This window comes from Ricinus communis, chromosome 9 (assembly GCF_019578655.1).
Source record: "Ricinus communis isolate WT05 ecotype wild-type chromosome 9, ASM1957865v1, whole genome shotgun sequence".
In the NCBI taxonomy this organism is placed as follows: Eukaryota; Viridiplantae; Streptophyta; class Magnoliopsida; order Malpighiales; family Euphorbiaceae; genus Ricinus; species Ricinus communis.
In genome coordinates this window covers 522472-546199 of record NC_063264.1, presented here as the reverse complement: position 1 = coordinate 546199, position 23728 = coordinate 522472, and the positions used below count along the sequence as shown (strand labels likewise).

Sequence of the window (23728 nt, the reverse complement as noted above, 5' to 3'; positions counted from 1 at the left end):
TCCTATGTTTTTACACGTAACCTATTCCTTTGGATTGCGATTGCGATTGCCATTTGCCAACCACAGGGATTTCTCAGAACAATTGCTCTCTCTCTCTCTCTCTCTGCTTTTTCTTACGATTGTCATTGTCATTAATTAATCAGTAAATGCTTTTATTATTTTATCTGCCTCTGCTGCTAATATCCCAGCCAGGGTTAAAAAAAACTAACCCAACCCAACCCTTTAGGTTTAGACTTTAGAATCGGATAGCCCCAGCCCAAAGCAAGAAAATAGTAAAAGAAGCCTCCTCCCCTTCCCCCACTTGTCGTATTATTTATTTATACATCTATCTCTTCTGCCATGTCTGCTGTTTTATAATTATTATATGTACTTTGCCATTATCTAGCTTTGCATGCTGTTAGAGCTCGAGGAGGTGGTGGTGGAGGAAGCTCCCAGCAGCAGCTATGGCGGCTAAGAAGGCCTTTGAGTCTTTATCTAAGAGCTTTATACAAGAGGTTCAGAGATGGGGATGTATGAAGCAGACTGGGGTCAGTTTGAGGTACATGATGGAGTTTGGCTCCAGGCCTACTTCTAAGAATTTGTTGATTTCTGCTCAGTTTCTTCATAAGGAATTGCCTATTCGAATTGCTCGCCGAGTTATTGATCTCCAGTCTCTCCCTTATGGTTTATCTGATAAACCCGCTGTTTTAAAGGTACTTCCTTTTCTTTTCTTTTATTTTTTTCCCTTTTCCTTTTCCTGATGACTTATGATCTAACTATGTCTATTTATCTATTTTTTAATCATCGCAATTTTAGACCTTTCTTTCTCATATTCATGTGTGCATTCGGATTTTTCAATTTGGGATTTTTTGGAATTTGTTTCGGTAGACTTTTTGGGTTCTTACAGCTTAATATTATACTATTTTAACTCTGATTTTCTTATACCTCGCCATAATCCGGGCCTTGGAGAAACTAACAGCTCCTTTTCTTTTCTAATTAATATTTTAATTATTTTGACATGTGATATCGCTTGTTTTAAGAAATAAAGAAACAGAGAAAATCTGCATTTGGCTTTTTAATTTTCACTATTTAATTACTTCCTCCTCTTTTTATCTCCATTTACAAGGAGACTTTACTAAATAATGTGCATTTTTCTCCTGGTTTTTGTTCCCGTGTTATTGTTAGGTCTGGGTTTGGGAAGCACGTTACTCTCCTAGAGTTTCACTTGCTTGTTTAGCATTTTAAAAGTAGGACCTCTGTGCATTTGGAATTCAGAACTCAACTTCGCTCTTTTTGGGTTTCAGAAGCAGGGAACAACTAGTACTTTTGCCTCTACTTTAACGAGTTTCTTGGATTTATGTCCAGTCCTATAAAATTAACACTTTTTTTTTCTTTCTTGGAATATAATCATTAAACCTTAACTTATTATTCTAAGGTGCGAGATTGGTATCTGGATTCTTTCCGTGATCTTAGATCCTTTCCTGATATCAAGGACTCAAATGATGAGAAGGACTTTACTCAAATGATTAAGGCAATTAAGGTCAGACACAACAACGTGGTCCCTATGATGGCCTTAGGTGTTCAACAGTTGAAGAAAGGCATGGATCCTAAGATTGTTTATGAAGATCTTGATGAGATTCATAACTTTTTGGATAGGTTTTACATGTCTAGAATTGGAATCAGAATGCTCATTGGTTAGTATGACCCTTTTTTTTTTGTCTTGTACACAATTGTCACTCGTTGCTTAATTGTCCATGTTCACTTTGTTTATACTTTCTTATTGGTTTTCAGTGCTGTCCCTAAACTTCCTGTATAACTGCTTCCTTTAAAAACAATTCTATCAGGGCAGCATGTGGAGTTGCACAATCCCAACCCCCCTCCTCATTGCATAGGTTATATTCATACAAAAATGTCTCCTGTCGAGGTAGCCCGAAATGCCACTGAGGACGCCCGTGCTATCTGTCTGCGGGAATATGGTAGTGCTCCCAATGTTAGTATTTATGGTGATCCCAGCTTCACTTTCCCGTGAGTTGATTTTTCTCACTTAGTTTGAGCTTGCTCCTTGTAATCCCCACTGATTATTTTTCGTAATTCAAGAAAGGTATATTTCATTTCTAATTTCTTACCAGCACTTGCTTTCTCCAAAAATTATTCACTCCCCGCCTCTCATAAGTTCTGTGGGTATCACATACATTTAAAAGGGAGGGAGCGGAGTTGCTGTATTTGCCATAACTTTACACCACCCACCCCCTCTCAGAACATTTCTATTATTAATTTGCTATTGGCATTGTTTTTATACTTTGGGTTTCCTTTCAACAGACTGTTTCCTTGACACCAACCCCCACCCCCACCCCCCGCACCCACCCCCCTCAATCTCTTTTTTGCTTTATCTATCGATCTTCTTGTTGTAACAGGTATGTTCCAGCACACTTGCATCTTATGGTGTTTGAGTTGGTCAAGAATTCCTTGCGTGCTGTGCAAGAACGCTACATGGACTCTGACAAAGTAGCCCCTCCTGTACGATTAATAGTCGCTGAAGGAATTGAGGATGTCACTATCAAGGTATACCTGTCTTGTACTATATTTTATTAGTGAGTTTTCACATCTATCTGTCAGTTTTTTTCTGTGTGCCTCCACTTTTTATCCTTTTCTGCTCCACTGTTTGAATGCAACTGTGTAGGACCTGTGCTGCACAACGACCTTAATGCTTATATGTTAATAAGTTGGTCTTACTGGTTCTGTAGGTATCAGATGAAGGGGGTGGTATTCCAAGAAGTGGTCTTCCCAAAATTTTCACATACCTTTACAGTACCGCAAAAAACCCACTGGATGAGCATGCTGATCTTGGAACAGCTGATACAGTAACAATGGCTGGATATGGATATGGGCTACCAATTAGCCGCTTGTATGCTCGGTATTTTGGAGGCGATCTGCAAGTTATTTCTATGGAAGGATATGGTTAGTTGGCTAGTCTTTGATACTGCTTGGAGTGCTTAGGAACTTGTATGGCTGTTAATATTGAATCACAGATTATTCTATTATGTGTCTTTGTATGGTTGCATCTTAATGTTTAATAGGTGTAACAAGTTAAACAATGCTAGCTTATTCAATCCCAAAACAAGTAAGTCGGCGTTAAATTTTAGGTTCGATCGTATTATCTCAATGTCTTAGGATATATTCTCATCTAGAAATTATGGTTGTTTCCCAAAATTCAAGATTTAGTAGAACAGGGGGTCATTACCAAAGTAGGTGCTATATGAGAGCTTTTGTTATGAGAAAAGCACATGACTGAGTCATGACGTTTTGTGATGGTGCTGGAGATTAGGAAGTCTCCTGAAAATTTTGATAGCTAATAATCCTCGTGGTTGGATTGGGAGTTACCATTCATTATTAGAGCAGATGCGAAAAGAAGTTACGGCATACCTAAACCTATTTTTATTTTCTATTGTTTCCTTAGATGATTACCTTAACCCATGCTTAATTGGCATAAATGCAGTGCATTGGGAACTTGAAAAGCCTAAGAGGCATTTGATGAATATATACAAACCTCTAATTTGCAAGCCTATTATAGCCCATGAATTTGGAATTATTTCTACTTGTTAAAATGTGGAAAAGAAGATGCAACTGAGTTTGGAATATTAATGCAGCTTCATCCTGTAAAAGTTGGTGTTAATCTCATTTTTTATTTACCTGTTTGCTCACATAGGAAGTATACATATGTGAGGTATGCTTGTGTATCTTTATTCCTTGCTTTCAGTCGTTTCTTTCGCCCAGTCCACCAACTGTTTGTGTTGTATGCTTGCAGGTACTGATGCATATCTTCATTTGCTGCGACTGGGAGATTCACAAGAGCCCCTGCCATGAGTGTTCAACTTCAGAGTTGACCTTACCGAACTTCTCAGAATTGACCATGCAATTCTCTCTTCTCTCTCTTTCTTTTTTCCCTTCCTTTTCAATAGTAGGAGGAGTATCCGTCATTGATGAAATTTGAACCGCAGTATATATTTGAAGGATGCGACATGTTGATTCTTCAGTCTAACAAATTGGCAGTCCTTGAGCATACTTGAATTGCTCTTATATATCTAGTAGCTTCAGCAGTCGTTCATTTGTTTTATTTTACAAGCCCGATTATTCATGGCGTGTCTCACTACTTGCAACTTAGCAGAGGGTTTTAAAAAAAGCATTGACAGTAGGGTTCATAGCATGAAGATGATTGCAGCACACAACTTTCTGTCAGCGTTTAGATAAATTATGTTCTGCTATAAAAAATAATTTGCATATTATTAAGACAAGCAATGCTGTTATGGCTCATACCATATTATATTAATTATGTTCTGACAGTCGATTGAAATTTAACTAGATACACAAAACGGCAAAGGCAGATGCTGATAGATCAAAATCTGAGGTACCCCTGTTCGGTAGTGCTCTAAAAATGTAAACTCATTGAGACTGGTTAATGGTTTACTGATATATATCAGTGCCTTCTGTCCTTGGCTCGCTTCCTGGAATGACGACCCTTTATCTTCCACCTCTCATTTCCACCTGGTCCATCTTGTTCTTCAATCTCTCGAACCTTGCGCTTTCTGTAACATGATGCAGCACACAAAACAAGGTGACTAACACTGCTGTAGCGAAAATTAGCAAAATAGAAAAGAAAAACAATTACTGTAGCAATTACAACTATCAGCAGCAACCTAAAAAACGAACTATCTTCCAAAGAACCAAGATTCCCTTTTTTATTCCAATCGCATTTCTTAATAAAACAAAAAAACTAGCAGTGCCTTTTTTCCCCCCTAGTTGCTAATTCGGTAGTCCATTGTCACGATACTCCAAGCATTTCAGACTAATCATGCTTTCCTGGTGATATAATATATATATATTTTATGAAGCAAATACAATAAAGCACCATAGACTGTAACAAGTCCATCACACACTATCCATATCTCACCTGTAAGCCGCAAGAGTACGATCAGAAAGGATCTCCTCGGCAAGGGTTGGCTTCCTCTCCTTTTTAGTCAGCCTACCTGAGAAGTAATCTGTAGCTGACTCTACAACTGTGCCAACCTTGTGAAATGGGAAAGCAATCAAATGGGTTGGCAATTAAACCATTTGCCATTATTGGTTTAGATGATGGAGACCATAAAGCTACCTGAAAATACTTGGGCAGCGCTTTTGATTTAAGTTCAGACTTCTTGTAGTGTCTCTTTGGATCGAGAACGCTCCTCAGCTGTATCATCAAGCAAACAATTGAAGTTAATACTTGCCTGGTAGACTATCATGTAAATTAACAGGGTATTTAGATTCCTTAAAAGTCAAACAAACATGCTCTTGTAAAGCCAAACAAACACAAGAACAGTTATATATATATATATATATATATAAAACATGAATAGGAATAAAGCAGAGGAACTAAAGAAGGAGGAGCACAGCGAATAACAAAGAATAAGAATAATAAGAGTGGAGGGTATGGCACCTTGAGTAGTTGAAGATCTTTTTTCAGCTCTGGCGTCATAGTTGGTGCAGGCATATCAAACCTAATAGTAAAGAATTCAGAAATCAAAACTATAAATACCAAAATGTTAGAAAAGGAAAAATAAAAATAAAGAAAGGAAAGATACCAATTCTTGCCAAGAGTGTCTTTGGCTTGGGATTTGAGTAACTTATTGAACTTGGCAGGATTGTTTGGAGGGACAAAGAGTCCATCAATAAGCTCTGCATTGGATTTCCAAAGAGCGCTGCTTTCAGGTTGGTGTTTGGACTTTGTTTTGTTATTACTAAAATCAGTCGAAGATGAAAGAGACGGCAACTTTGGCTCCCAGGATAGCCCAATCACAGGTTTCTTCTCTTCCATTCGCATCGCGAAATCAACTTGCTTCTTTAATTCATACAAAATAGTGAACGACAGCCGGAGACAGAAAGAGAGGATTAAACTAGGGTTTACTAGGATTAGGGGTTTGGAGAAGGAAGGAAGCTCTCTGGAATTTAGATTGTTTTTTTTTTTTTTTTTAATTTAAAAAAAATGGAATGGGCTGCGAGTCCTTTAGTAGCCCAACCCAATTAGACTCATCAGGATGCTGTTTTGTTTGGCATTATTCTGAGTAAGGCCCAGTATCTGAAATTTTCTTTTTTTAGTTTATTAATTGTGAGATTTATCATTTTCTATTTCTTGATTTTAGTTTCTATTTGTGAAATTCAAAATGGTTTTTCTATAATTGTTTTAGTTGAAAAGAAAAAGTGAGAAAATTTAAGAAAGAACAACTTTCTTTTAATGAAATATCAAAAGAGATATAGATGTCTTAAAAAAAGTGGACAACAAAAACCATGTAGGGTTGACAAAGTAACAAGCTTTTTGAAACATGTTTTGTGGGTCAGCATTGGATATGGATCACAGCAATTCCCCAAAATAGATTCACAAGACAAAAAAAGGAGGACTACCAATTTTACAGTAAATTTTGACTATCAAATATTCAGTATAGTGTGGTATAGTAACTTCTTCTTTTCACGTAAAAATTCAGTCCTATAGACCTAATATTTAGTCACTCAAATTATCATCAAAAAAGTTGTGATCATCTTCCTCTTCGTCGTCATCATCCTCAGTGGTACCACCGCCATTAGCAGGATTAACATCCAACTGTTCCACATCTGCCATCGTCACCAGCTCAAGACTTCCCTTTTGAGGCTCCAGAATTGCATCATCGTAATCGATCAAATCATCTTCACATCTGCCTTCATACGTTCCTCCGTTTTCACTGTAATGGATTTCCTATAACGCAAATGAGCAAAATATGTCAAAAACCACACCCACTTCGTCTAAGCAAACAAATATTGATTCAAATTTCAAACATTCAACTTTTAGTAAAGAGTAAGACAACTCAAACTACACTCTTTCAAGCTCCAAGTAGAAAGCAAGAGGAATTTAACTTCTTTTTATCATTCAAACACATCGCATTGGACCCTGTGATAGATACCTCATCTTCTTGAAAGGAATGCTTTTCTGCTTCCACAATCCAGTCATTTAGCAAGCGTTCTGGTAGCAAACCATCCAGTGACATGGAGCTGCCATCAATGCCCCTCCTTTTCTTTAATTGGCATTCTCTAAGTCTCAGGTTGTAATGAACAAACACAAGGTCATCTAACTTTTTCTGGGCAAATCGATTCTGCCTCTGGCCATGGATCTGATCATATATGCTCCAAGAATGTTCACAACCAAAGGAGGAACATGTCTGACTCAGTACCCGCACAGCTATTCGCTGCAGCTCTAAGCAGCTTATTCCATGCTGTTGCCACCATGCAGCTGATATGATAGCACGAATAACCAGTTCAAAAATAGAGACCACATTAAGAGAGAGTATTACATCCATGATTTAAAGTATAAGTTTCTCAGTTACTCAAATTCCAACATGCCAATCTAATGAATCACCTGGGTCGAGCTCTGTTCTTGTGTTGACCGCCAAATCAGTTCCAAAATCGCCTTTTGCAGAATTATAATCAGAAATCTGAGATATCATGTGTCAGCATTGTTGGAAAAGGCAAACATCAAGTTATTAAATTAAGCAAATCAAATGTAACCTCAAGATTCTTACCTGCTTGGATGCAGAAATCTTTCTCATGTTGTCTGGCTCCAGCCGATGGATGCATTCATTTAGTCCTCGCATCACCTCTGAATGCTGCAGTTACAAGTGATCTTTTAGTTAGCCAAACCAAAAAAATATGAAAATTAAGAAAAAATGAATCATGATTCTCCCCTACTGCTAGAAAATCAGAACGATATCTGTATGATGGATTCAAGAAGTAAGCAGCCATGTATAAAGGGTGGTGCAACCATGAGCTCCAGTGATTCTCCAGCACACTCCAGAATGGTCCATACTTGCGTGCGTCATCTCCATGAATGGATTTAATTGCAAGCTTAACCCGACACATGTCATTATACATGTAGGGCATTGATGAATTTTCACCAGTATAAACCTTTTGAAGCACTTGCATGACTGGATCTACTGATTTGCTAACATATTGCACCTTCTTCCAAAATGTAGCATTTGCTACAATCTTTTCTACCTCTTTTCCCTCATCTGACTTGGAGAACCTAGAGGAAGTCCATTTACTTGATTGAAACAATCTTTTTAGGCTAGTCCTATGGTCCAGCAAACTTTGCAAAGTTGCAAAGCTAGAGGCACATCGAGTAGCAGCTGGCCTCAGAAGTTCCTGCCCCTGGGTAAATTCTTTCATAAAATTTAGCACCCAGGTACAATTGTAAATGAGCTTTGTAATCTTTTGGCCCTTCCCTATGCACTCTCCTACACACTTGATCTTAAGAAAGTCTTCAAGGATTTGATCAAGACAATAGGTGGCACATGGTGTCCAGAATAAATTGCTTCTCTTCTCCTGAAGCATCTTTCCAGCAGCTTTATAGCTGGGAGTATTCTCAGTGATTACCTACAAGAAGAGACGAGAGGGCAGAAAAAATGCAAGTTAGCCATGTGCATATCATTTTCAAGAATGACGAGCTACCTCAGAATTTGAATGAGCCAAGTCTGCTGTTACCTGCACTACATTTTCCTCGCCCATCTCTTCCACCACTTTATCCAATAGCTTAAACAGACTAGAAGCATCTTCTAGCATATTACTGGCATCAACTGAAGCAACAAAGTATACACCATGGGGGCAAGAAACTAAAAGATTGATCAATGTCCTATCCTCAACATCTACCCAACTATCAGCCAATATAGAACAACCAGTGACAGCCCAGGATGCCTTATACTCGAATAGGTAGTTTTTAATAGTTGCAATTTCCTCCTGTAGGAAGCGACCAGATATCACCTGGCTCCGAGGACCAACCAAACCCTGTCCGTATTGAGCAACCAATTCCAGCATCTTATGGAAGTACAGAGAGTTTGCTGCTTGCAAGGGAACTCCCGCATGGTAAAAGAATTTGCAAATTGCAGAAATTACCTCCTTGCGAGATTTTCTGCAGGACCTAGTTTTCACCTTTAATTGTTTGCAAGAAGATGGGATCAGACTATTTGGTGTATTTAGGAAAACGGAATCCAATCTTGACTTCTTACATAATGATTCAGAAGCATTGCTGGAAGACATCCCCTTGTAAGTTATTCTCAAGTCCTTGCCCAATCTTTTGTCCCCAATTACCATTCTTTCCTTGCTCTTATGAAAAAGAGCATCTTGTTCTGGCTCATCCTCTTCATCTTCGTTATCAGACTGCTTATAGAAAGTAGAAATGGGCTTGGTATCAGGTTGTCTCGGTCTCCTGCCCGTACGGTGCCATTTCATGTTTTCTTTTATTTTAAGGTATACCTCCTCAGGAGCATTTTTACAAGGTGCTACTTCTCCAGGAATTCTAGCTAGATGTTGTTTAAATCGGTTAATACCTCCACTAACTACTTTATCACAATAATTACACTTGACCTTTTTCTTCCTCTCATCCTGAGCAACACCGTGTTCCCAACCGGGATCAACATATCCTAGTGAGCGCACCGGTGTCAAATTTACCACCAAACTCCCATCACCTATCAATTGTTTCCCTTTGCTTTTGAAGCCAGGATGCTCCTCTTCATCATCATATTGGTAATTAAAGTAAGACTGTCCATCATCTTGAGAATGTTTTGCTCTTTTACTGGAACGACTTCCCTCCAAATTTGCTTTCATTCTAAGGTAGACTTCTTCTGGAGCCTTATCACAGTAAGTAACCTCACCAGAGACTCGAGCTAAATGTTGCTTTAACCTATATATCCCACCACTAACTACCTTTCCACAATAGTTGCATTTGACCTTCTTCTTCCTCTCATCTTGAGCAACACCATGCTCCCACCCCGGATCAACAATTGCACAGGAGCGGAGTGGGGCCATAGTTCAACCATTCATGAAATTTTGCTGCAATCAGATAAGTTCTGATCATGAGAAACGCTAAGGCTAGTAAAAATTAATATGAAATATAAACCTTGTCACGAAAATAACATGTCCTGTACAGCATTCAGCATTAAGAACCAGTTCTTTCTTTGACCTTCATAGGATAATGTACATTTAGTAAGGGAATATGCTAAAAACATTGAAAAAGAAAAACAAAAGGAAAAAACCTAACAGTAACGTGAAGGAGCTAGAGGTTATTCCACAGACGAAAATGAATAATTTAAGCATTGTGATAAGATCTTTGACAGTTCACTTGTAGCATAAAAAAGTTATCAACTTCACTGGTAAAGGAGAAAGTTAATAATTAATTGCGACAACAAAATGCTGACTAATAGAGCAAGAAAATAATTTCGGGTATTTTGATAAAATTAAGAAAAGCGAAAGAAAGAAACTTTCAGGTAGGAGGATGATAGCCATGGTTGCATACCAGCTGAAGAATCGAATCGAACGCCTAACTGTGAATTTGGGTCAAATTTTTTTTCTTGAACTTAAATTTGATAGGTCAAATGTGTGTTTATTTTTTCTTCTGGAAGGGGTGGGGAGTGGTTTCTAAAATTGATAAAAGAAAGAGAAAGGAGGGAAAATGGAGAAAGGAAATCGATGAGAGGTAAGTGATGAGAGATGAGCTGTGCCGAATCGCGATTCGCGAGTCGCGAGTGGGGTTGGCTCGTTCATATGCCTGCCTCAATTTTTCTGTTCAATCCTAAACCCAACTTCTTTTTTTACTTTTTCTTCTTTTATTAATTACAATTTACAAATGCATCCCAATAATAAAAAAAAAAAAAGTGCCCTTAACTTCAACGGTGCGCATTGCCCTTTTCTTTTCTTTTTCCTATTTAAAAGATATAATTTCCTTTTTTTTTTTCTTTTTCCTTCAGAATGTTTTCATCGATAAAAGTTTTTTGTGTTCGTCTCAGAATCGTCAAATAGACCGAGTTTGCCCAATGAGTCTGGCACCGCCTAAATCTCATGGCATTGACTCGGCAACTCATCTGTTATACAACTTTTGTGAATTGAAACTTGAAGAGGAGGTTCATTTACATTAATTTCATAGTTGAATTCAACAGCAAAGAGAGTGTTACTGTTATATACCCATTGTATGAATTTATGAGCACAATTCATGCTAAGCAGTACTCTTTTTCTCTATTATTACCAATAATCCTTACATGAACAGTCTCCCCTTTTAAAATGGTGAAACCTATGCCTATCTCTTATGATAATTTCTCTATCAAACACCTCTGATATAAGTTTGCTTGCTCTATGACAGTCTTTGCAGATGCGCAAATTTTTTGAGATGCGAAGAGTTTCTCCAGCTTTAGTCTTCAGCAATCCAAATGCAATCGCTAGTTTCTCACTGTGGTACTGCAAAGGGTTCTCCTTCTTCTCTTCATCAAGGTCATGCAGCACTTCATTCTTGTCAGACGTATAGCCTGCTGATTTTATACGTTCCAGCATCTCATCAACTTTGGCATATATTTCTTTAGATTCAGGATGACACCTTTCGCCAGCAGTGAATTCGTTTACAGTGCCTTCTAACTCGATGCTGGAAAAGCCTGGAGTCTTCTTCACTCCCCTATCATTCATCAGTTTTCTCACATTAGCGAGATCTTCCCATTTACCTGCATCGGCATACAAGTTAGCCAATAGCACATAGCGCCCACTATTTTCAGGTTCAAGTTCAACCACTCTTTTCCCTATTTCCTCTCCCAACTCCATGTTTCCATGATTCTTGCAGGCTCCGAATAGAGCACCTAGCACAGTTGCATCAGGACACATAGGCATCTCATTAATAGCCTTTCTTGCTTCGTCCAGCATGCCAGCTCTCCCAAGCAAGTCAATCATGCATCCGAAATGCTCAACTCTGGGCTCAATTCCATGAACCTCGGTCATGTAAGAAAAATAAAAACGTCCCTCCTCAACTAAACCTGAATGAGCACATGCACTAAGAAGATTCACAAAAGTGATTCTATCAGGAGCTAGCATCTCCTTCTCCATCTCCTTAAATAGCTCAATTGCAGCCTCTCCTTTACCATGCATTGCCAGTCCTCCAATCATGCAATTCCATGAAGAAATCCCTTTATGAGGCAACCCTTTGAAAACTTCAAGAGCCTTCTCCAAGCTACCACATTTGCAGTACATATCAATGATCGCGGTTGCAAGTTTTGAGTCCTTCTCGATTCCCTTCTTCTCAATGTAACCATGTATCCACTTTCCTTGCTCTAGAGCACCTAATCCTGTGCAAGCTGACAGCATGGTGGCTGCCACAAACTTGTCCAAGACGACCCCCTCTGCTCTCATTCTATCAAATAGAGCAAACGATTCGTGAAACCTGTTGCCCTGTACATATGCAGCAATCATCGCATTCCAAGAAGCAGAATTCCTTTCAGGCATAGACTGAAAAACTCGAAAAGCCTCGTCAACAAGTCCCCACTGAGAATACCCAGAAATCAAGGTAGTCCAAGAGATGAAATTTTGCTCAGGCATGCTATAAAGAACGCACCTTGCTTCCTCAAAAGCTTGAAACCGGGCATACATATGAATCAAATTGTTCAGAGAAATCACATGAGCTCCAAACCCCAATTTCAGAACATGGGCATGAATTTGCTTCCCTAGTTGAATATCATCATGGATGCAACAAGCTCTGATAACAGAAGGAAAAGTGAAGTCGTTGGGGAAAACGGAGTGTTGCAGCATATGAGAGTAAAGAAGAATGCTGTTTGTGGGTGACAGGTGTTGTAGGTAGGCTTTAATGATGGTGTTATAAAAGAATGCATCTGGATTAGGAATTGAGTCAAACAACTTGATGGCATAAGCCAAATCCCGATTGTTGGAGAGGGCAGAGAAGTTGATGAGTTGGGTCATGACATGTTTATCGGCGGAGAGGCCAAGTCGAATGATCTGGGAATGATATTGCCTGAGGTCAGGCATGGTCGAGCAATTTAGTTGAAGTGGCGAAGAGCTGCTGGGCGTGTATGAAGACAGGGGAGTAACTTGAAGGAGACGGGAGGCGGCGGTGACGTTCAGCATGTTTAGAGGGAGTGGCAGCAGTGACTCTTATCCTTGGTTCTCTGCCGCACATGCTCTGCTCAAAGAATATCTACTTAATTAGTATATAGTAACCCAAACTAAGAATATATAATCAGCGAGCACAAAGACAAAAGTATGTTCTTGAATCTTTGATAATCCTTTTTAACTGAGAAAAAACATACGTAAAAATAAACCATTTTATTTTAAGAAATAGATAGCAGCATTCTTTCTTCTTGTAACTAAAATTATTGTGCCTTTGATAAGGTTAATGTTTCATAAAGGAAGAAGCAAAATAAAAAGAAGTTGTCGACTCCCTCTCCCTCTTTTTTTTTTTTCTTTCTTTTTAATTATATTATCTACAGAGTGAGAGAGCCAAAAATAGCCTCTGGATTTTGACGAGTGAGAACTCATTTCGGGAAATTGTTGGACAGGCTACAAAAATAACTGTTATCTAACAACCATCAATTGTAACTTTTGTATTAAAAAACAAGTCAAACTGATATAAGATATAAAGACTATTTCCTTATCCTCCTTAATCATTCCCATCATCACTTGATTCAAGATTGTTATCAAGAATCAGATATAAGACTAAAAACAAAAATAAAAAAGGTTGTTAAATTAACATGACAATAGCGAAGGTTATAGTCGGAGGAATCTCCATTATCCTTGTTGTAGGCGTATGCATCGTTCTCATTGCAGGCTTAAGCAATAACACAGACACCTCTGCACCTGATGAGAATGACGACAACAAAATCCTGTCCGCCACCTCAATGGCTGTTGCTGCATTCTGTAACCAAACTGATCACAAGCACCGATGTGTTGACAGTGTCTTTTCCGTTGCCCGCAACCAAAGCGCCACCTTTAATGATTTTCTCAAAGCTGCCATTAGCTATACCATCGAACATGTCAAGTTGGCGATGGACACTGCTGCAACCATTGGCAAAGATGCAAAGGATTCCACCCAAAAAATGGCCGTGGAGGACTGCCAGGAACTATTGCAATTTGCCATTGGTGAGCTGCAAGACTCCCTCTTAACTGTGAAGAATAGCAGCTTCGACGCTGTCAAAGAAAGGGAGGCTGACCTTAAAAACTGGCTCAGTGCCGTCATGTCATACAAAGAAACATGCCTTGACGGCCTCAATGACACTAACCTTCACAAGCCCATGTCAGATGGCCTCGTCAATGCCACTGAGTTAACAAGCAACGCCTTGGCCATTGTTTCTGCTATTTCAGACATAGGAAATGCCTTCAGAATCCCATCCAACCTCAACGCAAGTGCAACTCGACGACTCATGGAAGCAGAGGATGATGGATTTCCATTTCCTACATGGATGCCAAATGCTGACAGGAAACTCTTGGGAAGCGCAACCAATGCCAATGTAAAGCCTAATGCCATCGTAGCTCAGGATGGCAGCGGCCAATATAAAACTATCGCTGCCGCCCTTGCTGCCTACCCAAAGGATCTCGTAGGAAGATACATTATTAATGTAAAAGCTGGGGTGTATGATGAGTATATTACAATCAACAAGGATCAAGTCAATGTGTTTATATATGGAGACGGGCCACGGAAGACAACCGTCACCGGAGATAAATGCAACAAAAAAGGGTTTAGCACCTTCAAGACTGCCTCCTTTTGTGAGTTTGATTTTTCCTTTCCTCTTTAGCAATTCACAGTTTTCCAATTCACTAGAATGACTTTGGATAAATACTTTACTATGCCGGCATACCATGCAGCGGCTGTTGGAGATGGGTTTATGGCCAAATCAATAGGTTTTCAGAACACAGCCGGAGCAAAAGGAGGCCAGGCGGTGGCTCTTCGCATCCAGTCAGACAGGGCAGCTTTGTATAATTGCAGAATGGATGGACATCAAGACACCTTGTATCAACATGCCCACCGCCAATTCTACCGAAACTGTGTGATTTCAGGAACGGTTGATTTCATCTTTGGTGATGCTACTGCCGTCATTCAGAACTCCTTGATCATTATCAGGACGCCCGATCCTGGACAGAGGAACGCAGTTACCGCTCATGGAAGAGCAGACAAGCGTGAATCCACTGGTTTAGTCATACAAAATTGCCGAATTCTTCCAGAGCAAAGTCTATTCCCTGTGATATCTGAGTTCCCATCATACTTGGGGAGGCCTTGGAAGCAGTATGCCAGAACAGTAATAATGGAATCTGAAATTGGGAGCGTAATCCAACCGGCTGGCTGGCTAGAATGGACAGGAAATTTGTATCTGGACACCTTGTTTTATGCGGAATATGGAAACCGGGGCCCAGGTGCCAACACAAATCTGAGAGTAAAATGGAAAGGATACCATGTGTTAACTGATAAAAGTGAAGTTACTCAGTTCACAGCTGGTCCATTTCTCCAAGGAGACCAGTGGTTGCAAGCAACTGGTTTTCCTTATTTACTTGGCCTTAAAAGCCCTTGAAAACAAAATTCTTGTAAGATAATGTGAGGGACGGTCTTTGATTGCCACCCCAACCCAACTCAGCAGTCATTATGATTAGAATAATTACTAGAGTCATCACCCGTTGTTATTAACAACACATAAAATGCAACTGAAAACAATAAAATCTCCCTATTTAAAGGGAAATCTCAATCAATACAAACATTTATTTATGATACTGAAGGACCCATGAAAGACCAATCAATTAAATACAATAGAAATTGCAGTCCTTCCTGACTAGTGTTCATTGATTTCATACTTAATATTACATATGGCATGAGGCAGTTTGAGTTGAAGGACAGTAAAGTTAAGATGGGGACCTAAACAAAAGCACCGGCTTTCTTTTTTCCTTTTTTTTTTTTTTCTTAAACCCGAGAAATAGTTTTTATATATTCTGGAAGAGAGAAACTCAGCAAGTTTTTATGGAATAGAAAGTGGTTATCTCGTCTACAGAAAGCAGCTTCCAAAGATCCCACACCAATTATATGTATATATATGCTTATGAATCAATTCAATGCAGCATCATTATGAAAGAAGAGAATATTAGCAATGAATGATGAAATAGAAATTCAGAAAAGAGAAAGGGGTTGAGAAAGAGACGGCCAGATTGAGTAGAGAATGAATATTTAAATCCTAATTCTAAAGACAAAAAGAAAAACAACTTGTTTTACAAGAACACTATGCAACCGATTGGGCCAAGCTTTCTTCAAAGAAAATTAACAGAAAACGGATTAGCAATTACAACCAAACCCCGAAGGAAGGCAGGCTTGTTGGGTTTGGGACTGATTTGTTGATTGATCTAAAAGGAGCACTCCATCCGCTTACTGAGTTTATGAGCAGAGTGTTTGAGTTTGTCTTGAGCAGACAAGAAGGCGAGTCTTTCCAGAGCTTCTCGAGCTCTCTTCTTAGCCAAAGTAGCCTCCTTCACTCTCCTCTCGGCTTCAAGCCTAGCCAAAGCAGCAGCTTTGGCCATGGAGACAGCAGCAATTTTGGCAGCAGCAACGAGGGCTCTAGCGGAGTCGATATCAATGGAAACGTCATCGTCGTGGGGGAGATTGAAGAAGGAAAAATTAGGGGAGGAGCAAGGAGGGCAGAGAAAGGGAGAGGTGTTATGAAATGGAGGAAGGCAGGAGAGGTGAGAGATGGAAGGGCATTTGAGGCACATGACGCGCTCCTCAGGAGCAGGAACAAGAAGAGAGTCGTGGTCGTAGACATGGAAGCAGAAGGGGCAGAAAAGGCCTTGGTGTGTCTTTAGGATGCAATTGGTGCAGAGGCGACGGTATGCTGCTCTGTGACGGACGTTGTGAAGTAGCCACCGGTTCTCCCCACCGCAACCCCCGCATTGGAGTCGCTGCTGCATAGTTTAGCCGATGCTGATGAGGAGGCCCACCACCAAAGAGGGAGAGATAGGTTAGGGTTTCGAACACAGAAAATAGGGTTTCCGATTCCGATGGAATGAATGGAAGGAGGACAATCGTCTAATAAACTAACAGTGGGGAAAATGAGAGAGAGCCTTCATTTCCTTCAACGCTTAACTATATTATTATTTTATTTACTAATTTCGGATCGGATATCTCAACGCCCTTTCCCTTCTATTTCATCCTTTCAATTATCACGTTTAGTCTTATTTATATTATATATTTCAAAATAATACCAAATGTTTTTATTAGATTAAATACTACTAAAATAAATTAAATTTTTTAATGTCTATAAAAATAAAAAAATTATTTTAATTTAAATAAAATATTTTTCTCTTTGCTTGCTCAGAGGGCATGGTGGCAGGGCAACCAAATTGCAGAATTTAACAGAGTTTGAGTTGAGATAGGCAAGGCAAGTTTGTGATTCAATTCACTCTGCTGCCGCTCAGTGAATGCATTCATTATGCGAAATTCAATCACATTCAAAAACCATGAATCACCAAAAATTATACTTTCAATAAATTAAAAAAAAGAAAAAAAAGAAACTGCCTACAGAATCATCCAACTTTTGAAGCTTCCCCTATTTATTTCAAACAGTAATAATGGTGAAAATAGGACATGCCTTCCAACCAAAATTAAAACGAAATATGCCTCACCAGCAGAAATACAAATTCTCTTTCATGCCTTTCAGGAATTCATTCTATAACTAACTGGAATCAACTGTTTTCTCTAGCAGCCCCCCCACCCCCCCATTAATCCGCTACCATAAATGGATCCATCTCTCCAAGATCAGCTATTAGAGGTTCTGTTGTCTCCTCATCTTCTGCCCTCAAGTACGTAGGAAAAGGAAGTTTTGAGATATCTGGCTTCTTGTACACTGCATCTTTTATAAACACGAAATTCCCTTCTGCACCAGGTACCTGTAAATCATTCATTCAACTCACAATAAAAACTTCCGTAATAACCACTGCACTACACTATTGCGTAATAAACCAATCCTTTCTTAAACAACCCCAGTTGAAAGCTCCTGCCTTTTGTTAATTTTTTCAACATCCCATCAAGAAATCTTCAAATTGCTCCTATAACATGATAATATAGTGAAATTACATTTGTGTTCTGAAAACATTTTACAGAAATTGCGTCCTCTCTTCTTTTAGAATTTTAAGCATGACTACAGGTTAAGTAAATTTGGTAAGAAACCACACCTGCCCTCTCACCCACATCATATTCCTTGTCGGATCTATTTTGTATACCCATACATTTTTAACCGTCCTCTGCACCCCACCCATGCGCCCAGGCATCTTTTTGCCTTTGAATACCTGCCAAAAGCCAAAATTCCACCTTCAGAGTTCCATCCAGATATACAAATAATGCAATACACTCGATGGAACTATAAGCACATGCTGTCCTGAACAAATTAAAATGAACAGTTTATGACATATGACTAGTGAAATACGTTGGTTAGTCCATACCAGAAATATTGCTTTGGCCAAATGCAAAGGAGGCAAGTGAGTGAAAGAAGTCCAGCAATATTTAAAATGTCGAACAATTAAAAGAATCAATGCTATCACTAGCAGTGATTGAAAAAATTCTATCCTAGATTGCAAGGAAATATAAAAGGGAAATGCGACACAACATAGAGACACGAGATTCTCTAAAAAAATTTTAGGACATGAAACACTAGGAAAACATTACATTAAATATGTAACAAAAGTATTATCATCAGTAATATAATATCATAACTCTAAAATAAAATAAAATAATTAAAAAAACAAATGCCTATAAGTCATACCAATATCCTTAAATATTAATTGAAATATAATTATCTATGAGAAATTAAAATCTAAAAGAAAAGTGACTTTCCTCATGCGAATTGCATTGCCATAGAACGTTTCCCCCTCCTTTTCCTATTTTCTTACCCTTGGTAACATATTTTCACAAGGGTTCAAATACATCTTCACTAAATGAGGACACAACAACTAGTACCATTATCATTGCACCAGCCATAAGCACCAATTAAGAAAATAAATACTTGCAAGCTAAGGATAGTAAATTCTTTAATATATATATATATATATACAAAGAGAGAGTTTTAAGATGTAAACTAACTAGGAATATGACCTTTTTTTCTGAAAAAAGCAAGACATAAACATTAAACAAAATGCACAGAGCATGCTAGAAACTCAAATCCACTCTTAAAAAGTTTGAACCTAAACTGCAAAAATAAATCACTCTATCCCATTAGTCTTCATCGCATCAAAGCATGGAAATGGTCAGAATCTATGCGAAAGTCATGTAACAGGCAATTTATGAGTTTAGAACCAGAACGAAAACAGATAGCATCTCATCAATAAGATAACAAGAAGCATAACCATTTAATGGTTCAGAAGTTTAAAGAAAGAGATACACACCTTACCAGGAGCATCCCTCTGACCAGTAGAACCGCCACTTCGATGTGACAATGAAGCACCATGAGTTGCTGGCATTCCTTTAAATCCATGTCTTTTCATACCACCCTGGACACAGAAAACAAAGCAATAAGATATGTCAAAGGCAATAAGAAAGCACGGTATTAGGAGTAAGAGGAAGAGGGAGGGGGACCTGAAAGCCTTTTCCTCGAGTGATTCCGGTGATATCAACGAATTGACCGGGAACAAAATGGCGAACGCCGAGGGAAGTACCAACAGGTATAAGAGCATCTTCAGTGACAGGAAACTCCCTCAGTTTTCTCTTCAAGGGAACATTATGAGCTCTGAAATGACCCACTTCAGGCTTTGTCAAATGCTTTGCCTTCTTATGCCCATAACCAATCTGACTAGCACCAGATAACAGTGATCATTCTAATGAAGCAGAAGATGAAATATAGAGAAAAAGATGACGTTTTTTTAAATACCTGGAGGGCAAAAATGCCTTCTTTTTCAACAGTTTTAACCTGAGTGACAATGTTATCGTCGACCCAAAGGACAGTGATGGGAACTCTCTCGCCCCATTTATCCCAAAGAGCAGTCATTCCACACTTGAGAGCAATAATTCCAGTTCGCTTAGAATGAGGGGTCATGATTCCGGGTTTCGCCTCAAGGATCCGAGCCTCTTCTTGGATCTGGGAGCCATCGATTAAAGAATCGATACTGAATCTTCTACTAAAGAAAAAGGGTGGGGATGGGGTTTTATTAGAGAGTGAAAGAAGCTGGTTAAAACGAGAAATGAGGCCTCTCGATAGGGCCGACGACATCGCTAAAATCTAATGAATTTTATGCGGAGGAAGAGACACTCTTCTGTTAGTAGTAATACAAATAACAGTGACGATAACAATAATCCTAAAAAGCAATGGGAAGGAAGAGAGAAAGAGAGCGGAGAAGTTCGTTTTTGTTTTTTGTTTTTTCTTTTCCTAGTGTCTCTAGGGTTTTAGAATCGCCTGCTGCAGCATTGGCAAAGGGAAAGACTAAAACGACGTCGTTCCTTTCAACTGAGAAAGAGCTGCTATCTCTTCAAGAAAACGACAACGTATTGGAAAAAACAAAAAAGAAAAACAAAAAAAAAAAAGAAAAATCTTACTGCCACTAACAGTTGGAGACAAAGACACGTAGGACGTTATCAACGAAAACTAGCAGTAGCAGGCAGTTGGACCGACCGGCCGGCGGACCAACTGTTTGAGTTGAGTGTGGGATTGATGATGGAGCTGAGTCCTCCCCAACCACCGCGCCTCTCGACGATTAATATAAAAAGTCAAAAAGAAAACGTAGTAAGGGTATGGGGAGTGAAGCAGAAGAGCAGCAGAAGAAGAAGAGAGAGACAGAGATGTGAATGTAAAGGTCAGATGGGGGGTGGGAAGATGGTAGTGGAGCTGGTTGGAGCTTTCAACGAGCTCACCGAGAGGATGAACGTGCTCTCAACCAGTTCCTCACGTTTACTCTTCAAGTCTCTCAAGCTCTCTATTCCTATTCTTCATCATTTGCCTCTCTTACCTGATGGTCGCTCTCCTCTTTCTAAGGCCTTGTCTGTTGCTCTTCTTCTCGCCCATCTTCAGGTACCTCCTCTCCAATTACTCTACTATTTCTATGTCTATCTCTTCCTCTATGATCTGTTTCTACCTTCTCATTGCTTCAATTTCAATCAACATATCAGCTCTTTTCACTTTCCATCACCAACTTATTTTCCTTTTAAAATCTACTTCAACACTCTGATTACCTGCTTGGGAAAGTTCAAACCTTCTTCTTCTTCTTCTTCTTCTTCCTTTCCTTTTTTTGGGCGTTTCTGTTCTTCTCCGTTGCTGCTCTTTTGAATTATTTAATTAAGCTTCTATGTTTTACATCATTTCTACAAATCTATAACTGGAGCATATGCCCATAGCCAAATCAAACGATTGGGTGACTCCTGTAGTCACAAATGAATTTTCCTTAGTTTTCTTTCTTCTTAGCTTACTTGCCGAATCATTTTAGCTTTTCCTTCTATTTCTCCTTTTCTTGATCTACTTTACTTCTTTGTTAGCTGCTATAATTAGGACTGTTAGAATAAACAAAATTTCAATGTTGCAGATGGATGCAGAAGTTATTTCGGCTAGCATCTTGATACAAGTTTTTGAGGCCGGTGCAATATCCATACGTGAAGTCAGAGAGCGCATAAGCACCGCTACTGCTCATCTCCTGAATGAGAGTTTACGCGTCAAGAGCATTCCTTCCAGAGTTGAAGTTTTGGATGATGAAGGGGCTGCTGCTTTAAGAAAGTTCTGTCTTACCTACTATGATATCCGAGCTGTAATTCTTGACTTGGCTCTCAAGCTTGATATGATGAGACATTTGGATTATCTCCCTAGATATCAGCAACAAATGCTGTCTCTCCAAGTCATGAAGATACACGCCCCCTTGGCTCATGCTGTGGGAATTAACTACTTGTCATTGGAGCTGGAGGACCTCTCATTCCGCTACCTCTTCCCATATTCCTACCTCTATGTCGATACATGGCTACGCAGCCACCAGACAGGAACTAAGTCTCTAATAGATATATATGTGGAAGAGCTCCACCAATCCCTTCAAGCTGATTCTATCTTAGCAGACATGGTGGACAACATCTCAGTTAAAGGCCGCTATAAAAGTCGGTTTAGCACAATGAAGAAGCTCTTGAAAGATGGTCGCAAACCAGAGGAAGTAAATGACGTTCTAGGTTTGCGAGTCATCTTGAAGCCCAAATCTGGAGTAGATATGTCAGAAGTAGGTGAGAAAGCATGCTATAGGACTTGCGAAATTATTCGATCTCTGTGGAAAGAAATGCCACACAGGACTAAAGATTATATTGCTCAGCCCAAAGCTAATGGATATAGGAGTTTACACATGGCAGTTGATATAAGTGACAATGGCAAGAACAGACCACCAATGGAAATTCAAATAAGAACTATGGAGATGGACATGCTGGCAGTTGATGGAACAGCATCCCATTCATTATATAAGGGCGGCCTTACTGATCCAGAAGAGGTGAGTGCTCTACTTGGGCGCCCCCCCGGCAAAAATAAGAAAAGGAAATGGACTATTTCATAGTGAATAATTGAACTCTGAGATTTTTTGACTCAATAAGGGAGAGTGCAGAAGCACTTAAGTCTGTACCATCTTGAAAATTCAAGTCTACTGAAACCCTTTTGCGCATTATGATTTAATATATTTTCAAATCAGCCATCCTTTTCTAAAGCTGATTTAATTGCTTATGCTGTCAGGCAAAGCGGCTCAAGGCTATAATGATGGCAGCAGCTGAACTTGCAGCATTGCGTCTTAGAGATCTTCCCTCAGCTAAAGGTATTGAGATTGACCGAAATGATCGTGTATTTTGTCTTTTTGACAAGAATGGTGATGGCCGGATCAGCATTGAGGAGCTTATGGAAGTGATGGAAGAGCTTGGTGCGCCAGGGGAAGATGCACGAGAGATGATGCAGCTTCTCGATTCAAATAGTGATGGTTCTCTAAGCTCTGATGAATTTGATACATTTCAGAAACAGGTATATGTTGATTATTTATTTGAATGAGGAACATGAATTAGAAAAATCCCATTTTCCTTTTCATTACAAGAGAACAGCTTGAAATAGGTATACGTTGATAATTGTTTATGAATGACTAATCATAAACTCAAAATTTTCCATTTTCCTTTCATTACAAGAGAAAGTCACAATTTTGGTTAGAGGGCAGCCCTGTCTCCTTCAAGTTGGAGCATTCGACCTTGTTTTGTGCTTGATTTATGCATTAGCTACAAAAAGTAGCCACATGCTAAGCATCCACCTGAGGAGGATATAATATTGTGTTGGAAATTTAAGTAAAAGGGCTTATATCTGGCATCAGATAATCATAATGCTTGAATTAAAATAAAGTGGTTACCACCATTGACAGTCCATGTTGGATTTGTTATACGTGTAATGTATTTGTAATGGTTGCATATGCATATTGTTTCTACAGGTTGAATTCATGAGGGCTTTAGAGGACAGAGATGATGAATACAAGAGCATGCTGAATGAGAAACTTAAAATGGCAGAAAATAGTGGGTTGATTCAGGTGTATAGCAAAGAGCTCGGCAACAGACTGGCAGGGTAGGAGCTGTTAAATGCATGGAAGGTTTATGTAGAAATACGCAGTCTGTAAATAATTTTGTTTAATTATGTATAGTGATGCTATGTTGCATTTTAGCAGTTAGTGTCTGGTTTAAAAAAGAGGGAAGGGGGAATGGAGCTCGAGACGCAAAGTCAAAGTCGAGATAACACTAGTAATGTTTCTGAACCGGGTTCTAGGCTTCTTTTTTCCTTTTCGCCTTAGAATTGCAACTATAAGATTGAAGTATTGAAAGTCTTTGTATTGTCTCTCAAGAAGACATATTGATCATATGGATAAACCAGTGGCGCCATGTGTTATTTTGTCTTTATTTATTTATTAGGATGAACATTTTACACATGAGTGA

The 23728-nt window shown here is 39.1% G+C and overlaps 8 protein-coding genes across 8 annotated transcripts; 3 read left to right on the top strand and 5 right to left on the bottom strand.

Moving 5' to 3' along the window:
* The first annotated feature begins 62 nt into the window (after positions 1-62).
* Positions 63-4093, top strand: LOC8261345 (pyruvate dehydrogenase (acetyl-transferring) kinase, mitochondrial). Its single transcript, XM_048379354.1, has 6 exons — positions 63-692; positions 1415-1673; positions 1824-2004; positions 2394-2541; positions 2724-2937; positions 3785-4093. Exons 1-6 carry the CDS (start codon positions 444-446, stop codon positions 3841-3843), a joined length of 1110 nt encoding a protein of 369 aa, XP_048235311.1. The 5' UTR covers positions 63-443; the 3' UTR covers positions 3844-4093.
* Positions 4094-4236: 143 nt separating this feature from the next.
* On the bottom strand, positions 4237-5981 carry LOC8261346 (rRNA-processing protein fcf2). Its single transcript, XM_002519275.4, has 5 exons — positions 5598-5981; positions 5453-5513; positions 5129-5206; positions 4928-5043; positions 4237-4562 (listed from the first exon to the last, which is right to left on the bottom strand). Exons 1-5 carry the CDS (start codon positions 5834-5836, stop codon positions 4454-4456), a joined length of 603 nt encoding a protein of 200 aa, XP_002519321.1. The 5' UTR covers positions 5837-5981; the 3' UTR covers positions 4237-4453.
* A 383-nt stretch (positions 5982-6364) lies between these two features.
* LOC8261347 lies at positions 6365-10609 on the bottom strand. The gene is made up of 7 exons (XM_002519276.4): positions 10328-10609; positions 8521-9864; positions 7729-8412; positions 7563-7646; positions 7400-7475; positions 6948-7273; positions 6365-6742 (listed from the first exon to the last, which is right to left on the bottom strand). The coding sequence occupies exons 2-7, from the start codon at positions 9838-9840 to the stop codon at positions 6512-6514; spliced, it is 2721 nt and encodes a 906-aa protein (XP_002519322.1). The 5' UTR covers positions 9841-9864; positions 10328-10609; the 3' UTR covers positions 6365-6511.
* A 397-nt stretch (positions 10610-11006) lies between these two features.
* LOC8261348 (pentatricopeptide repeat-containing protein At5g66520) lies at positions 11007-12927 on the bottom strand. Its single transcript, XM_015719283.3, has one exon. It carries the CDS (start codon positions 12925-12927, stop codon positions 11050-11052), a length of 1878 nt encoding a protein of 625 aa, XP_015574769.2. The 3' UTR covers positions 11007-11049.
* Positions 12928-13550: 623 nt separating this feature from the next.
* LOC8261349 (pectinesterase) lies at positions 13551-15755 on the top strand. The gene is made up of 2 exons (XM_002519278.3): positions 13551-14562; positions 14662-15755. Exons 1-2 carry the CDS (start codon positions 13551-13553, stop codon positions 15360-15362), a joined length of 1713 nt encoding a protein of 570 aa, XP_002519324.1. The 3' UTR covers positions 15363-15755.
* A 166-nt stretch (positions 15756-15921) lies between these two features.
* LOC8261350 lies at positions 15922-16964 on the bottom strand. The gene has a single exon (XM_002519279.4). The coding sequence runs from the start codon at positions 16738-16740 to the stop codon at positions 16180-16182; it is 561 nt and encodes a 186-aa protein (XP_002519325.1). The 5' UTR covers positions 16741-16964; the 3' UTR covers positions 15922-16179.
* A 330-nt stretch (positions 16965-17294) lies between these two features.
* LOC8261351 (50S ribosomal protein L3-2, mitochondrial) lies at positions 17295-20179 on the bottom strand. Its single transcript, XM_002519280.4, has 5 exons — positions 19692-20179; positions 19400-19609; positions 19210-19314; positions 18004-18117; positions 17295-17718 (listed from the first exon to the last, which is right to left on the bottom strand). The coding sequence occupies exons 1-5, from the start codon at positions 20028-20030 to the stop codon at positions 17551-17553; spliced, it is 936 nt and encodes a 311-aa protein (XP_002519326.1). The 5' UTR covers positions 20031-20179; the 3' UTR covers positions 17295-17550.
* A 138-nt stretch (positions 20180-20317) lies between these two features.
* Positions 20318-23719, top strand: LOC8261352 (probable GTP diphosphokinase CRSH, chloroplastic). Its single transcript, XM_025157365.2, has 4 exons — positions 20318-20825; positions 21334-22266; positions 22503-22781; positions 23233-23719. Exons 1-4 carry the CDS (start codon positions 20469-20471, stop codon positions 23365-23367), a joined length of 1704 nt encoding a protein of 567 aa, XP_025013133.1. The 5' UTR covers positions 20318-20468; the 3' UTR covers positions 23368-23719.
* The last annotated feature ends 9 nt before the right edge of the window (positions 23720-23728 follow it).

Coding starts and splice junctions, on each gene's coding strand:
- LOC8261345 (XM_048379354.1), top strand. CDS start 444: ATGGCGGCTAAGAAGGCCTTTGAGTCTTTATCTAAGAGCTTTATACAA. Junction 1,674..1,823: donor TGGAATCAGAATGCTCATTG/GTTAGTATGACC, acceptor CAATTCTATCAG/GGCAGCATGTGGAGTTGCAC. Junction 2,938..3,784: donor TATTTCTATGGAAGGATATG/GTTAGTTGGCTA, acceptor GTATGCTTGCAG/GTACTGATGCATATCTTCAT.
- LOC8261346 (XM_002519275.4), bottom strand. CDS start 5,836: ATGCGAATGGAAGAGAAGAAACCTGTGATTGGGCTATCCTGGGAGCCA. Junction 5,514..5,597: donor GACACTCTTGGCAAGAATTG/GTATCTTTCCTT, acceptor CTTTACTATTAG/GTTTGATATGCCTGCACCAA. Junction 5,044..5,128: donor CGCTGCCCAAGTATTTTCAG/GTAGCTTTATGG, acceptor CCATTTCACAAG/GTTGGCACAGTTGTAGAGTC.
- LOC8261347 (XM_002519276.4), bottom strand. CDS start 9,840: ATGGCCCCACTCCGCTCCTGTGCAATTGTTGATCCGGGGTGGGAGCAT. Junction 8,413..8,520: donor GCGAGGAAAATGTAGTGCAG/GTAACAGCAGAC, acceptor CTCTTCTTGTAG/GTAATCACTGAGAATACTCC. Junction 7,647..7,728: donor ATCGTTCTGATTTTCTAGCA/GTAGGGGAGAAT, acceptor TTGTAACTGCAG/CATTCAGAGGTGATGCGAGG.
- LOC8261348 (XM_015719283.3), bottom strand. CDS start 12,927: ATGCTGAACGTCACCGCCGCCTCCCGTCTCCTTCAAGTTACTCCCCTG.
- LOC8261349 (XM_002519278.3), top strand. CDS start 13,551: ATGACAATAGCGAAGGTTATAGTCGGAGGAATCTCCATTATCCTTGTT. Junction 14,563..14,661: donor CTTCAAGACTGCCTCCTTTT/GTGAGTTTGATT, acceptor CATACCATGCAG/CGGCTGTTGGAGATGGGTTT.
- LOC8261350 (XM_002519279.4), bottom strand. CDS start 16,740: ATGCAGCAGCGACTCCAATGCGGGGGTTGCGGTGGGGAGAACCGGTGG.
- LOC8261351 (XM_002519280.4), bottom strand. CDS start 20,030: ATGTCGTCGGCCCTATCGAGAGGCCTCATTTCTCGTTTTAACCAGCTT. Junction 19,610..19,691: donor AAGGCATTTTTGCCCTCCAG/GTATTTAAAAAA, acceptor GGTGCTAGTCAG/ATTGGTTATGGGCATAAGAA. Junction 18,118..19,209: donor AGAGGGATGCTCCTGGTAAG/GTGTGTATCTCT, acceptor GGCTTTTGGCAG/GTATTCAAAGGCAAAAAGAT.
- LOC8261352 (XM_025157365.2), top strand. CDS start 20,469: ATGATGGAGCTGAGTCCTCCCCAACCACCGCGCCTCTCGACGATTAAT. Junction 22,267..22,502: donor GCCTTACTGATCCAGAAGAG/GTGAGTGCTCTA, acceptor TTATGCTGTCAG/GCAAAGCGGCTCAAGGCTAT. Junction 22,782..23,232: donor TTGATACATTTCAGAAACAG/GTATATGTTGAT, acceptor TTGTTTCTACAG/GTTGAATTCATGAGGGCTTT.